The sequence below is a fragment of the Ranitomeya variabilis genome, chromosome 6 (assembly GCF_051348905.1).
Source record: "Ranitomeya variabilis isolate aRanVar5 chromosome 6, aRanVar5.hap1, whole genome shotgun sequence".
In the NCBI taxonomy this organism is placed as follows: Eukaryota; Metazoa; Chordata; class Amphibia; order Anura; family Dendrobatidae; genus Ranitomeya; species Ranitomeya variabilis.
Genome location: NC_135237.1, coordinates 306352343 through 306367568, shown reverse-complemented (window position 1 = coordinate 306367568; position 15226 = coordinate 306352343). Strand labels below are relative to the sequence as shown.

At 39.3% G+C, this 15226-nt stretch overlaps 1 protein-coding gene across 2 annotated transcripts in view; it reads left to right on the top strand.

Moving 5' to 3' along the window:
• Window positions 1-10772, top strand: part of LOC143782355 (cadherin-9-like) — a 343076-nt gene extending 332304 nt beyond the window's left edge. Inside the window, exons 10-12 of one of the 2 annotated variants that reach the window (XM_077269717.1) lie at window positions 6489-6606; window positions 6703-6954; window positions 9841-10772. In XM_077269717.1, the coding sequence (XP_077125832.1) occupies window positions 6489-6606; window positions 6703-6954; window positions 9841-10322 (852 nt within the window). In that variant the 3' untranslated portion in view covers window positions 10323-10772. Of the gene's footprint in view, window positions 1-6488; window positions 6607-6702; window positions 6955-9840 lie in introns of those variants that run through there. The other variant, XR_013216937.1, reaches the window with a different exon arrangement.
• The last annotated feature ends 4454 nt before the right edge of the window (window positions 10773-15226 follow it).

Sequence of the window (15226 nt, the reverse complement as noted above, 5' to 3'; positions counted from 1 at the left end):
GGTCTGAAGGAGAGGAAACTCTCCTTCAGGCCCTGGGATCCATATCAATGTGTAAAAGAAAGAATTAGAATAAAAAATAGGGATATACTCACCCTCCGACGCAGCCTGGACTTTACCGCCGTAACCGGGAGCCGTTGTACCTAAGAATGCGCGCTTGAAGGGCCTTAGATGAGGTCACTGCGCTCTGATTGGTCCGTAGCGGTCGCGTGACCGCTACACGACCAATCACAAAGCAGTGACGTCACCTAAGGTCTTTCAAGCACTTGAAATACCTTAGAAGACGTCCGCAGCTTCTGATTGGTCGCGTAGCGGTCGCGTGACCGCTACGCGACCAATCACAAAGCAGTGACGTCTTCTAAGGTATTTCAAGCGCTTGAAAGACCTTAGGTGACGTCACTGCTTTGTGATTGGTCGCGTAGCGGTCACGCGACCGCTACGGACCAATCAGAGCGCAGTGACCTCATCTAAGGCCCTTCAAGCGCGCATTCTTAGGTACAACGGCTCCCGGTTACGGCGGTAAAGTCCAGGCTGCGTCGGAGGGTGAGTATATCCCTATTTTTTATTTTAATTCTTTATTTTACACATTGATATTAATCCCGATACCAATTCCCGATACCACAAAAGTATCGGATCTCAGTATCGGAATTCCGATACCCGCAAGTATCGGCCGATACCCGATACTTGCGGTATCGGAATGCTCAACACTATTCTTGGTTCATTCATATTCTGTATAATATTTCCATTGGTATGATGCCTATGTGTAAGACTTTACTCATCATGACCTTACTTCTTATTAACTTGTCAATTGATCACCTATCATAGTATTAGTTGAGAACAGAAGTACGAATGAAAGCAATATAGCAAAATGGAGAAATAAAAATAGTAATATTTATGTATGCCAATTAGAGATGAGCAGTTCTCTTGAAACCCTAATTACTTTGGTGTGCCGAATTTTTGCAATTTTCAAAACAGGAAAAGAAGAGAGATATGCGAGCATTGTGCAGAAGCAAGCGCTGCATCACAAAATTACATTAGTCCATTTAGCAATGCAATGGTGGTGGGCAAGAAAGGCACTCCCTCAATAATATAAAATGTGATATATATGGAATCTAAAGATGCAAATAGCCAGGGGAGGAAGAAAAAGAGTATACAAACATTACAGCATGAGATCTAAGCTGATTTTTTTTGTGAGGTAAAATATGTCCCTCCATTTTTAAACAATTTTACCTCACAGAAAAAAAATCAGCTCTGATCCTGGGCTCTCCTTTTAGTATACTCTCATGCATCCTCCCCTGCCCAGGAGATGTGGTATATGTAGACCATGTTCCTGCATGGTTAAACACAGCCATTACACAGTAGATAGATGGGGCACAAAATTATCTCAAAAGAAAAGCATAAGGTTTTGGTACTGTGCTAGCCAGTTGAAAAAATTGATTGCTCTCAGTGGGAGAAATAAATATCTCTGTATACAGGTAACGAGTTCAAACAGGTGTAATTAATACAGGTAGGAGTAGGAGGGCTTCTTAAAGAAAAACAGGTCTGTGAGAGCCAGAATTCTTGCTGGTTGGTAGGTGATCAAATACTTATTTCATGCAATAAAATACAATCTAATTATGTAAAATCACACAATGTGATTTTCTGGACATTTTTTGATAGATTCTGTCTCTCACAGTTGAAGTGTTCCTACGATAAAAATTACAGACTTCTCCATTCTTTTTAGGTGGGAAAAATGGCAAAATCCGCAAATCAAAAACACATTTTCCTCACTATATGTAAAGATGTACCAAATAAGTAAAACATCTTGCAACACTTTGATAAATGTGGCACAAATAATGGCAACACAATCTTCATGAAAGCTTATTTAAAATATTCCATTCATGAAGAATTCCCCTTATAGTTCTGTATGGGATCTGTTGCACATTAGATTAGTACATTTGTAACCAAGACTATTTGCATATTTAAATCTTTCTAATTATTGTCTTTACTTTTTGGTTAAAATGAAACAGTGTTTTTTGTCTTTATTAAAATCAAGGCTGACACAACCAGATTTTGCCTTTGGTATTTTGTCAGATTTAGCAATTATTTATTTTAATTACTTATAGTATATAGAGCCATCATATTCCACAGTGCTTTACAGACACTATCAACATTTTCCCCCATAGGGCTCACAATCTATATTTCCTATCAGTATGTCTTTTGTGTGGGTGAAAACAGCATTATTTGGAGGATACCCACACAAACATGGGGAGAACATACAGTACAAACACCTTTCAGATGTTGTCTATTGTGGGATTTGGACGCAGTAACACAATGTTGCAATGTGCTAATCACTGTGCTACCGTTCTGCCCATAGTATATGAATCAAGCATTCCTGTTGTACAGTATATAGTCATACTGAAAATGAATTTGTTGCAAAATCTTTATTTCTTCTAGAAAATCATTGCAATTACACATTTTGTTGTAAGCATTTTAGTTTCTTTGTGTGTATTGGAACAACGCAAAAAATTGGACAAAAATGGCAAACTGGATATAATTTCACACATAACCCCAAAAATGGACTGGACAAAATATTTGCACCTCTCTAACATCATTGAGGGTAAACAACTTTGTTTCAAACATGTGATGCTCATTCAAACTTACTTGTGGCACATAAGCGGTGTAGGCAATATGAAAATCACACCTGAAACAAGAGAAAAACAGGAGAAGTTGACTCAATCTTTGCATTGTATGTCTGTGTGTGCTACACTAAGCAAGGAGAACAGATGGAGGAGTAGAAAACTTTCTGAGAAGGTAAGAACCCAATTGTCAAGGTTTACAAGATAAACTCCAGAGTTCTTGATGTTACTTTGTCTACGGTGTATAACATAGTCAAGAACTGTACAACCCATTGCACTGTAGCTAATCTCCCTGGACGTTGACGGCAGAGAAAAAATGATGTTAAGGTTGCAATGCAGAATAGTGGTGGATAAGCAGTCCCAGTCAAGTTCCAAAGAAATTTAAGATGTCATGCAGGTTTTAGGGTGTATCATTATCAGCTTAAACTATCTTTTGGCATGTGAGTTAAATGAAACACTGTGGCAGGACACCAAGGAGGACCCCACTGCTTACACATAGACATAAAAAAGCTAGAATGCAGTTTGCCAAAATTTTCGATATTTTTTTGTGTTGTTCCAGTACACAAAGGAATTAAAAATGTGTCTCACAAAACATGTAATTGCCATCATTTTATGAGTTGAAATATTTCATTTTCTGGAACAATTTCAATGGTGCCAACACTTTCGACCATGACTGTACAGTGATGTGAAAAAGTGTTGACCCCCTTCCTGATTTCCTATTCTTTTGCATGTTTGTTACACTTGAATGTTTCAGATCACCAAACAAATGTAAATATTAGGCAAATAAAACACAAGTAAACATTAAAAATGCAGTTTGTGTAAGTGAAGGTCTTTATTAGTAAGAGAAAAATAAATCAGAACTTACAGGGCCCTGTGTGAAAAAGTGATTGCTCCCTCCTTAAAACATAAATTAACGGTGGAATATCACATCTTTGGGAAGCTGAGTTCAAATTTCTTAGCCACACCCTGACCTGATTACTGCTACAGCTGTTCTCAATCAAGAACTCACTTAAATAGGACCTGCCTGACAAAGTGAAGTAGACCAAAAGAACATCAAAAGCTAGACATCATGCCATGATCCAAAGAAATTCTGGAACAAATGAGAAGCAAAGTTATTGAGATCTATAAGTCTGGGAAAGGTTATGAAGCAATTTCTCAATCTTTGGGACTCCAGCGAACTACAGTAAGAGCCATTATCGTCAAAGGGCAAAAATACCATCCCAGCAGCGGTCAGCAGACCAAACTTACCCCTAGGGCACAGCGATGACTCATTCAAGAGGTCAAAAAAGACCCCACAACAACATCTAAAGAACTGCATGCCTCACTTGCATCAGTTAAGGTCAGTGTTCATGACTGCACCATAGAAAGAGACTGGGCAAAAATGACCGGCTTGGCAGAGTTTCAAGATGAAAACCACTGCTGAGCAATAAGAACATAAAGGCTTGTTTCAATTTTGGCAGAAAACATTTTGATCATTCCCAAGACTTTTGGGAGTGTAAAGAAATGCAAGAGTGCAATAGGGTCTTATTTAGGTTAAAAAATTAATGAATAAAGGTACAACCGCTCACCTTATAAGGTTGTGTCAGACACAACCCTTATAAAGCCTAAACACCAGATGCAGCAGCTGCCATAAAATCAGGTAAGGGTAATTGGATTACCAGCGTTTCTGCGCTCTCTGGAATTGTGGAGTTATAGCAGATGTAATTGCAGGTTTATTGTCAACACATTTCAGAGTACACTAACTCCTTCCTCAGGAAAAAAACATTTAAAAATAGCCTAACATATTTTTGTATTGTTGTCCTGAGGAAGGAGTCAGTGGACTATGAAATGCGTCAACAATAAACCTGCAATTTCATGTATTATAGTTTAGAAACACTTCAAAGACTTTTGGGAGAATACTCTGTGGACTGACAAGACAAAAGTTGAACTTTTTGGAATGTGTATGTCCCATTACAACTGGCTTAGAAGTAATATAGCATTTTAGAAAAGGAACATCATACCAACAGTAAAACATGGTGCTGGTAGCGTGATGGTCTGGGGCTGTTTTGCTGCTTCAGGACCTGTAAGGCTTGCTGTGGCAAATGGAATCATGAAATCTGTCTACCAAAAAATCCTGAAGGAAAATCTCCTGCCATCTGTTCATTACCTCAGACTGAAGCACACTTATTATGGTTATACAGCAGCAAAATGATCAAAACACACCAGCAAATCCACCTCTGAATTGCTTAAGAAAAAAAAAATACGACTTTGGAGGGGCCTATTCAAAGTCCTGTCTTTAATCCAATCTAAATGCTGTGGCTTGACCTTACAAAAGGCGATGCATGTTCAGAAACCCTCCAATGTTGCTGAATTGCAACAATTCCGCAAAGATGAGTGGACCAAAATTTCTTCAGTGTGTTTGCTAGTGTTGAGCGATACCTTCCGATATTTGAAAGTATCGGTATCGGATTGGATCGGCCGATATCTAAAAAATATCGGATATCGCCGATACCGATACCCGATACCAATACAAGTCAATGGGACACAAATATTGGAAGTGATCCTGGATGGTTCCCAGGGTCTGAAGGAGAGGAAACTCTCCTTCAGGCCCTGGGATCCATATTCATGTAAAAAATAAAGAATAAAAATAAAAAATATGGATATACTCACCCCTCCGATGGCCCCTGGCTTTCACCGCTGCAAGCGTCTGCCTCCGTTCCTAAGAATGCAGAGTGAAGGACCTTCGATGACGTCGTGGCTTGTGATTGGTCGCGTGACCGCTCATGTGACCGCTCACGTGACCAATCACAAGCCGCGACGTTATTGCAGGTCCTACACTCACTGCATTCTTAGGAACAGAGGCAGACGCTTGCAGCGATGACAGCCCGGCCCCGTCTGAGGGTGAGTATATCCATATTTTTTATTTTTATTCTTTATTTTTTACATGAATATGGATCCCAGGGCCTGAAGGAGAGTCTCCTCTCCTCCAGACCCTGGGAACCATACGCACCGCACACGCCTGGGAACTTGAGAGCAGCGGGTCAGAAAGACCCAGAAAAACGACCCAATACAATCCAAATAATATTATATATAAATATAAACTTTATTGGTACACAATAATAATAAAAACATCACAACTAGGAAACAAGTGAGGCAAAGTACCGCAGGGTGTACACAGACACCACTAAAGGAGCATACAAAGGACGCACGGAGCCGGGATCAGAACATTTAACCATAATATAACTAATGGGCTACAAAGCCCATACTGTTGTGCTAAAGAGTACCGATTCCAATTTCCGATATCCCAAAAATATCGAAACCCTGTATCGGAATTCCGAAACAGCGAATATCGTCCGATACCCGATATTTGCAGTATCGGAATGCTCAACACTAGTGTTTGCCAGTTATTGCAAATGCTTGATTGCAGTTGTTGCTGCTAAGGGTGGCCCAAACAGTTATTAGATTTAGGGGGCAATCACTTTGTCACACAGAGCCCTGTAGGTTTGGATTTCTTTTTCCCTTTATAATAATAATAAAGACCTTCATTTAATAACTGCATTTTACGTTTACTTGTGTTATCTTTGTCTAATATTTAAATTTGTTTGGTGATCCGAAACATTTAAGGAAATCAGGAAAGGGGCAAACAAACAATTTCTACACACAACTGTATGTTTTCTCCATTTAAGAATATGCTTAATGAAATCCAAATGCCATTGTAATATTGAATGATTTACAGTGTTGTTTTTACATTGTTATATCAGTTATTCTTACACTCAAATTGCAACTCAAGCATATTCCCTTTATACCTCACAGAAGTGCAATAACACAATAATACAATAAATGTGAAAGTGATATTTGGCAAGTCCACTCTGTAAGGTGTTTGTTTCTTTGCAGCTCATACAGACAGTAAGTGCTGTGGACAAAGATGAACCTCCACGGGGACATACATTTTTCTTTGAAATGCTACCAGAATTTTCCATAAATCCAAACTTTACAGTTGTTGATAATAAAGGTAAATTATTTGGCATACGTATGACATTTATTATACAACATATTTGTTATTCTTGTTCGTATACTCTTAACCTTTTCATCTTGTTTTAAATTCCAGATAACACAGCAAGTATTTTAACAAAAAGAAACAGATACAATCGTCATAAAATTAGTGCATATACATTGCCAGTTATTATTTTTGACAATGACTATCCAGTTCAGAGCAGTACTGAAACATTGACAATACAGGTATGTGCCTGTGACAACAAAGGACATGTACAGACATGCAGTGCTGAAGCATTCTTTCTTCCAGCTGGACTGAGCACTGGTGCATTAGTTGCAATTTTACTTTGCATCATCATACTTCTCAGTAAGTTCTATTTGTTCTGTAAAATGTTTTAAACACGTGCGCTTGTTTCTGCGTTTTTTTTTAATTTATTTATTTTTTTTAAGTCAGACTGGAGATTATAAAAATACAAAACATACTTCTCTGAAAAAATGTCGCAGTAGACATGATGTCAATAAAGTATACCCACAGAGTATATTCTAAAAGTTCTTTCACTGCAAGTATTATGGTACTGACACCCCACCACTCAGTATGATCGCTCACACAGCAGGCAACACACAATGATAGCCCCCACAACCCACAACATGAACACAGTATAATGCCCTCCACTATATCTCCTACGGAAACATACTGTCACAGGTTTACCACAATAGAGATGAGCCAGAAGACCGCAGCGTATGATTTCTCCTACTCCTGCACTGATTAGAAGCACTTCACCTTCATATTAAACTGTGCAAGTTTCTTTTAGCAGTGCAGGGGTTAATTGGCTATATAATCTGGGCCCTGGCTAGCACTCATTGTCTGAGCAATTTTTTGCTGCATGGGTGGATGTTGTTAGAGGCTGTTATTGGAGAAGGTGTTTGATGGATTTATCTGTGACTGTTGCTAGGTTTTGAGTGTGTGATAATTCCTTTTCTTCTCCTACTTTGGTTTAACCCCCATCCTCCAGTCCCTGTTGTATTTGTGAGTATATTTGTATGTTTGGTGTTTTTCCTTACCCTTGTTTGTATTACTGTGTTAGTCTGGTTGGTGTTTTACAGTACACTACTACTTCTCTTTTCCCTGGGTGGGGAAAGGGTACAGAGTGAAGGCGGATTCAGGAGCTAAGGCAAGGTAGAACATCTTCAGCATCAGAAGTAATCTGGGAAATAGGGCGAGCTAGGCCATCCCTAGAAGTAGGGACAGGGAAGGAGCTCCTGGTAATGGGACACTCAACAGCAGAGTTGTGACACATAGTCTCCAAAGCTCCTCAAAGCATGCCACATACACACTGTATCATGGCCCCCACAGTCTCCACTCACAGTTTGATGCTCTTATTGCCCCCTCATGGTTTGCTTATTACCAGAGCCCTAGTAGTATGGCTCCAACAGCCCACATACATAGTATGAAGGCAAACATGCTGAGATTCCGCCACAGCTTCCCACCCAGTATAGTGTCCCTAACTGTATGATAGCCTCCATATACAGTAAAATGGCTCCACATGCCCATACACACATTACATTTGCCATTGAAACCCTACAAACACAATATAATGGCCCTCCACAGCTTCCCAAACAATATCATGGTCCTCATCCTACTACCTACAGTATCATGACCGCACAGCCCCCACACACTCTATGATGCTTTCACCTTTCCCACCACAGCCACACATATGGTTTTGTAGTCCCCACCACACAGTATCATGGCACACACTGTATGATTGCCCCACATCCTCCCACACAGTATGATATTCCTATGTATGAATGCCCCATATACTGTACAATGGCAGCCACAGGTACCCACATACAGTATTTTGGCCCCTACAAACTTCCATACACAGTTTGATGGCTACCATAGCTACATATATACACAGTTATGGCCACAACTATTCAAAAACAGTATGATGGCTGCCCTAACACAATATAATGACCCACATAACCCCCAACTGTATGGTGCTCTCAGAGCCTCTCAAACACAGTATCTTGGTCCTTCAAATGCAGCATAATGGCCCCCACAGTCCTAAACACACACTATCATGGCCCGCATAGTCCCTACCCTACATAAAGTCTGATGCCATCGAAGTTCCTCACACTTTGTAGGCCCTCACATTCGCCACACATCAGTATGATGTACCCTACAGCCTTAATAACACAGTATCATGGCTTCTAAAGCCCCCACACAGTATGGTTCCCTCACAGTTCCCCCAACAGCTCGATTCCCCTACAGCCCTCCACACTATATCATGGTTTACATGGTTTATCATGCCTGCATATACCCCTCATCCACATTATCATGGCCACCATAGCCCTCCCCCACACAATATTATAGCCCACAAGATATGATACCCAAACAGTATACTAATTTCCATACCCAGTATCATTGCCCCCATAAACTCCCACACACAGTATTTTGGCTTCTATAGCTCTACACATATTGCATCATGGATCTCACAGCCCTGTATTTACAGTAGTATTATGCCTCCACATACATTAACATGGCCTCCATAGCCCTCACACATTATTATGCCACCACAGTCCATCACAGACAGCATTATGATGCTCAAACAATATAATTGACCCACTTTCTCTCTCACTATTTTGGACTGCATAGCCCTCCACACACAGTATCATGGCCCTCTTAGTCAACCCACTGTCACAAAATATGACTCCCCCACAGCTCCCTATACAAAGTATGATACCCTTCACAGACCCCCACATAACATGATGTCTCCAAAAGACAACTTGTACCCTTCATCCCCATTCCCACAGTATGATGTCGGTACAGTATACCATGCACAGTATAATGGTCCCCACAGCAATCATACAGATTCTAATAGCTCCCACAGCCTCTCACACACAGGTCAATAAGGCTCTCATGGTCTGCCACTAATAGCGGTATGTCACTGATTAGTGTATATGAAATATGCATTTTCCACTAATATTGCAGTGTTGATCAATGTTAATGATTGCTATATAAATAAGAATTCACTAATGGATACAATTTGTAAAATACATAATGAGTGCTTCATATAGATGAATGATAAGATAAAATATTTGTCATGAACACTGTTAAACAATTTACATTTTTTTATCATAAGGTTCAGTAATGTGACACAATAATTTCTAATTACTCATTCAACAAAGAAAATCAAAAATATTACAAACATTCTATAAGAGTAAAATATAAAATATTTCCTCATTTCCCTTTCAGCATTAGTAGTCATTTTTGCGGCTCTGAAGAGACACCGAAAAAAAGAACCATTAATAGTTTCAAAGGATGATGTGCGAGATAATGTTGTGACCTATAATGATGAAGGAGGAGGTGAGGAGGATACGCAAGCTTTTGATATTGGAGCACTACGAAATCCTGAAGCTAGAGAGGAAAATAAACTTAGAAGAGATATCATCCCTGACACTATATTTCATATACAAAGGCCAACTCCTCTGTGGGAAAATGTTGATGTTCAAGATTTTATTCAACGGAGAATAAATGAAAATGATGCAGATGCAACTGCTCCTCCATATGACTCACTTGCAACCTATGCTTACGAAGGCAATGACTCCATTGCGGAATCGCTAAGCTCTTTGGAATCCCTTGAGGTTAATGAGAATCATGATTACCAGTATCTTAATGACTGGGGTCCTCGATTTAAAAAACTTGCTGATATGTATGGCGGGGATGAAAGTGACTGAAGAAAAACATTTACTCTAATTCATTTCTAGTAATGATGAACTATTTAAATGTCTACAAATTACATCCAACACAGTTATTTATTCTGGATATAGTCAGTACTAGTTTCCTGCCATTGGTACAGAAGAATTAACAAACTATTTAAATGATGTTGTTTAATCTACAGGAGTATGCATACAAGAATTACAAATTTACTGGAATACTATTCTGTGCCTTTAATGACTATTCTATTTTAGCATTAGCTTGCACTTAATATAAAAAAAGGTAGGCATATAATTTTAAATTAAACCAAATTGAAAAGTTAAGTATTACAATTATTTGGAAAGAAAAAAAGATGATTTGAATGTTATTTATTTGATTAGAATGTCTTTAATTGTATGTTTGCTCTATTTTTTACAAATGAAAAACTATATTTTTGTACTGTTTTGCAATAAAAATAATTGTTATACAAGTGTTTGCTGAATTTTACAAAATATTTTATTTAAAAAATGTTGAATTAAGTTTATATTTTTAATCTGCACATGTTTGTCATGCTTGTATGTGTATGTACTGTATGTGTGTGTTTTTTTTATTGGCAAAGTGATGGGATTTAAACCAAGAAAACTGCTAAACAATTTAAATTGCATTATATTTAATTAGGCTTATTTATAACATTTATTAAATATACAACCTAACATGTTTGAAAAAATCGAGATGCAACATTTGTATATTTTGTAATTAATATACACCGATCAAACATAATATATTTACCCTGCCATACATCTTGATGTAACTGGACGCTGCAGTGAGGCTGTATATGTTTGGAGTGGGTTCAGGCGCTAAGCTTGTATCATACCCTGTAGATGCTGGATGTATAAAATAGCAAGCATCTGCCTGTAACAATTGTGACCAGAGCTAGCTTTGTTTGCTGCTATGTATTGAACAAATGCAGTTCTCAACCACAGACAGGGACATTTAGATAGCCCATTCGCCAGTATGCCCCAGGATCGGCTCCAATTATTTCCTCATGACTCAATTGTCTGGACAGTTTGGGGCCTATCAAAAACCTTTATTAATACTACAGTATGTTGGTCCTCTTATGAAGCCAGGCTTGTCTTCTTGGGAAGGTAAGCATTTAACTACACTTATCAACTTTGAAATTGCAACACCAAGTAGGAAAATTTGCGGATTTAGGCCAATCACAGGATGTATGGGCATGTTCATGAAAAAAAATTGAAACAAAATTTCAAAACATCTCTATTAAATTAGCATCCAATATGAGCTCCATGCAGAGAAATATCTGTTCTTAAACTACTTGGCTTACTATCAATGAGGTTATTAATGGTTGCCTGACAATTTCTGTGCCCCTCTAAGTACACTTGGGAAAGCAAATATACACAATTTGCTGCTGGCAGCACTCTTAACATTTGCCGACTAATGACACCCTAATTGTGACTGATGGGAGTCAAGTCCAGAAATGTTGCATGCCACAGTAGAATGTTTAGGCCTGGCAAGCTGCTCACCATGGCTTGAGAAATATGCAGCCTTGCATTTTCGCTTTGAAAAACTGTTCCTGGGACAATTTGGAGTTTAAGCATAGTTAGTGTACCTGTTACAAAAACTAAAGGGATCCAGCTACAATAAATTATGTCACCCCACACCTTAGTCCAGAAGAGTAGAACTGGCGTGACATTCCCTTGTGAAGGTCTTTTCATGGTGTTACATATGTGGTCCCCAGATCAAGTTTTAGCTATTATTGCACTTGAAACAAAAACAGGTTAAGTAGGAATGTAACACTGGTAATAATATGGGGATTATGATATGGGAGGCATATTTTATGATAGCTTAAGTCCTCTAGTCTTCATTTCAGATACACTTGCAGCGCGGCATTACAATTATCTTTTAAATGAACTAATGGTGTGACAATTTCTCCAAAGTATCCCAGGAGCCATTTTTCAATGTGACAGTGCCAGGCCATATGTTGTTTGTGCTACTGTGGGCAACTGGTGTGGCCTAAACAAGATACAGTTATCTGCTTGATCTTCAAACTTGACTCCCATTAAGCACATCTGATATCATTCGGCAGCAATTGCAAAGTCAGCTGCTATCAGTGGATCTTGACAATTTGCATGCCCAGGTACATTTCATGTGGCAAAGCTGTTCTTGGAAAACTGTTAATACCTTATTGATAGTATTCCAAGGTGTGTAAATCTGTACATTTATGTTTGTGAGGCAGTACATTATATTGTAAATTTAATGGTGTAATTTATTCAAAACTACAAATTGACTATATCTGCTACAAAGCATGTAGTCTAAAGGTACCTTCACACGAAACGACATCGCTAGCGATCCGTGACGTTGCAGCGTCCTGGCTAGCGATATCGTTTCGTTTGACACGCAGCAGCGATCAGGATCCTGCTGTGATGTCGCTGGTCGCTGAATAAAGTCCAGAACTTTATTTGGTCGTCCGATCGCTGTGTATCGTTGTGTTTGAAAGCAAAAGCAACGATACCAGCGATGTTTTACACTGGTAACCAGGGTAAACATCGGGTTACCAAGCGCAGGGCCGCGCTTAGTAACCCGATGTTTACCCTGGTTACCAGCGTAAAAGTTAAAAAAACAAACAGCACATACTTACATGCGTCCCCCAGCGTCTGCTTCCTGACACTTACTGAGCGCCGGCCCGAAAGTGAAAGCACAGCGGTGACGTCACCGCTGTGCTGTTAGGGCCGGAGCTCAGTCAGTGTCAGGAAGCAGACGCTGGGGGACGCATGTAAGTATGTGCTGTTTGTTTTTTTACTTTTACGCTGGTAACCAGGGTAAACATCGGGTTACTAAGCGCGGCCCTGCGCTTAGCAACCCGATGTTTACCCTGGTTACCCGGGGACCTCGGCATCGTTGGTCGCTGGAGAGCGGTCTGTGTGACAGCTCTCCAGCGATCAAACAGCGACGCTGCAGCGATCGGCATCGTTGTCGCTATCGCTGCAGCGTCGCTTCGTGTGAAGGTACCTTTAGGCCGGGATCACACATGCGAGAAATACAGCCAAGTCTTGCATGTTAATACCAGGCATTGCTGCCGTCACTCAGGAGCGGAGAGTGTGGCACATAGCAAGACATGCAGCCGCTCACTCCGCTCCTGAATGATGGCTGCAATGCCGGGTATTAACATGCGAGACTCTGCCGTATTTCTCGCATGTGTGATCCTAGCCTAAGGAAGAAGATTTCTCCTTATGGAGGATTCAAAGCTGAACCTGGTCAGAGGCCTCTCACCTAGTTAAATTAGAACTTCTGCTTTGCCAATTCTAAATGTGCCATGCAGACAGACTCTTACTTAGATTGAATGCTCTCATACATATAAAAGTGCAATAAATAGTGTGCATATTTATGCAACTATAGTAAGTAAAGCCAGCTCACCGAGTAACCACCGCAGGTGCAAGGAACTCCACGCTGATCAACGTAGTCACAGGAGAAAGGAAAAAAAAAAGAACTTGTTCCAGCTCCATATCTGAAAAATTCAGGCTTGAAACTTTATTTTGCCAATTTAAAAGCAGTGGAAATATGCTCTCCAGAAGCACAGCGGGACAAGAGCGACGCGTTTCGATCACTAAAGATCTTTATCAAAGCTATATACAAATAGTTCAATGCACAATATATAGATCCCACAGACCAATGAGAAACAATTAGATAGTCACATGATTAACCAAAGGTCCTTCAGATGTAAAAGAATCATAGTAAATGGCATAATATCAAGAAAAAAAACAAAAAAAAAAACAATTATTTGCAAATATATAAGACTACAGACCTCCACATGAAAAACAGGAGAAAAGGCAATAAAAAGCAACAAATATATTAGAATTAAAAGCATGCTAGACAGGTGCATATGACATCAATAGTGATACATCATTCATTACGTTTGTTGAGACCTGTTGGAAATCAAGTGTTAAGATAATAGATCAAAAAGGCTTCACGTGTGAGAAGAAACCGTCTGGCATCCCCACCACGTAAGGGTCTATTCACACGTTCTATACCGTGTACTTGAAAAAACTTTGTGCTGCGAGCATGTTTCATAATGAAATGCTTAGAGGCTGCAGAAACAGTGCGAGTTGAGTCCCCAATGTAACTTATGTCATATAGGTGTTCGCTAATGCGAACCTTCAGTGTGCACGATGTACACCCGACATAGGATAAATGGCATGTAGTGCAATTAATTTTATAAACAAAAAAATTAGTATTACAATTAACATATTGTTTGATGTTGAAACTTTCTAAGTTGTTATAGTTATAAAACACTTTAGTAATAAGTGCACGTGCGCAAGTTTTGCAGTTTTTCTAACCGCATTTGAAAAAAACGCTGCAATCCAACCACGTCTTATTTCTATGTCTATCTGCACAAAACATACTGGGCAAAATCTTGTTACCTATGGATGGGGCTTTTCTGGCTACTACATTGATACCAGCTTTCAAAATTTTGGCCAGATTCTCATCTTCATATAAAGCCGGAAGAAATTTATTAACAACTCCCTTGATTTGATAAAACTGTGGACTGAACTGAAAGCATACATCGGGTTTGTTGCCAATGTTGTTTTCCGAATTGGAAGATACCATTTCTGTTTTGCGTGCAATTAGGTCCTCACGATTTTTATGACATTAAAATTTTACTTGCTCTTTTTAAAGTCCAATCTGGATAATTACGGCGCTTTAATTTACCAGATATCAAATCAATTTCTCTGTCTAGATCGAGATTATTACTACAGTTGCGTTTTACTCTAACATATTCACCCACAGGAACTGACCGAATAGTGTGTCTAGGATGGCCACTGCTGGCATGTAAAATAGTATTGCCACTTAATGATTTGTGATATGTACTGGTTGAAATTAATCGATCTGCTGTACCACTTAAATTTAAATCCAAAAATTGAATGTGACC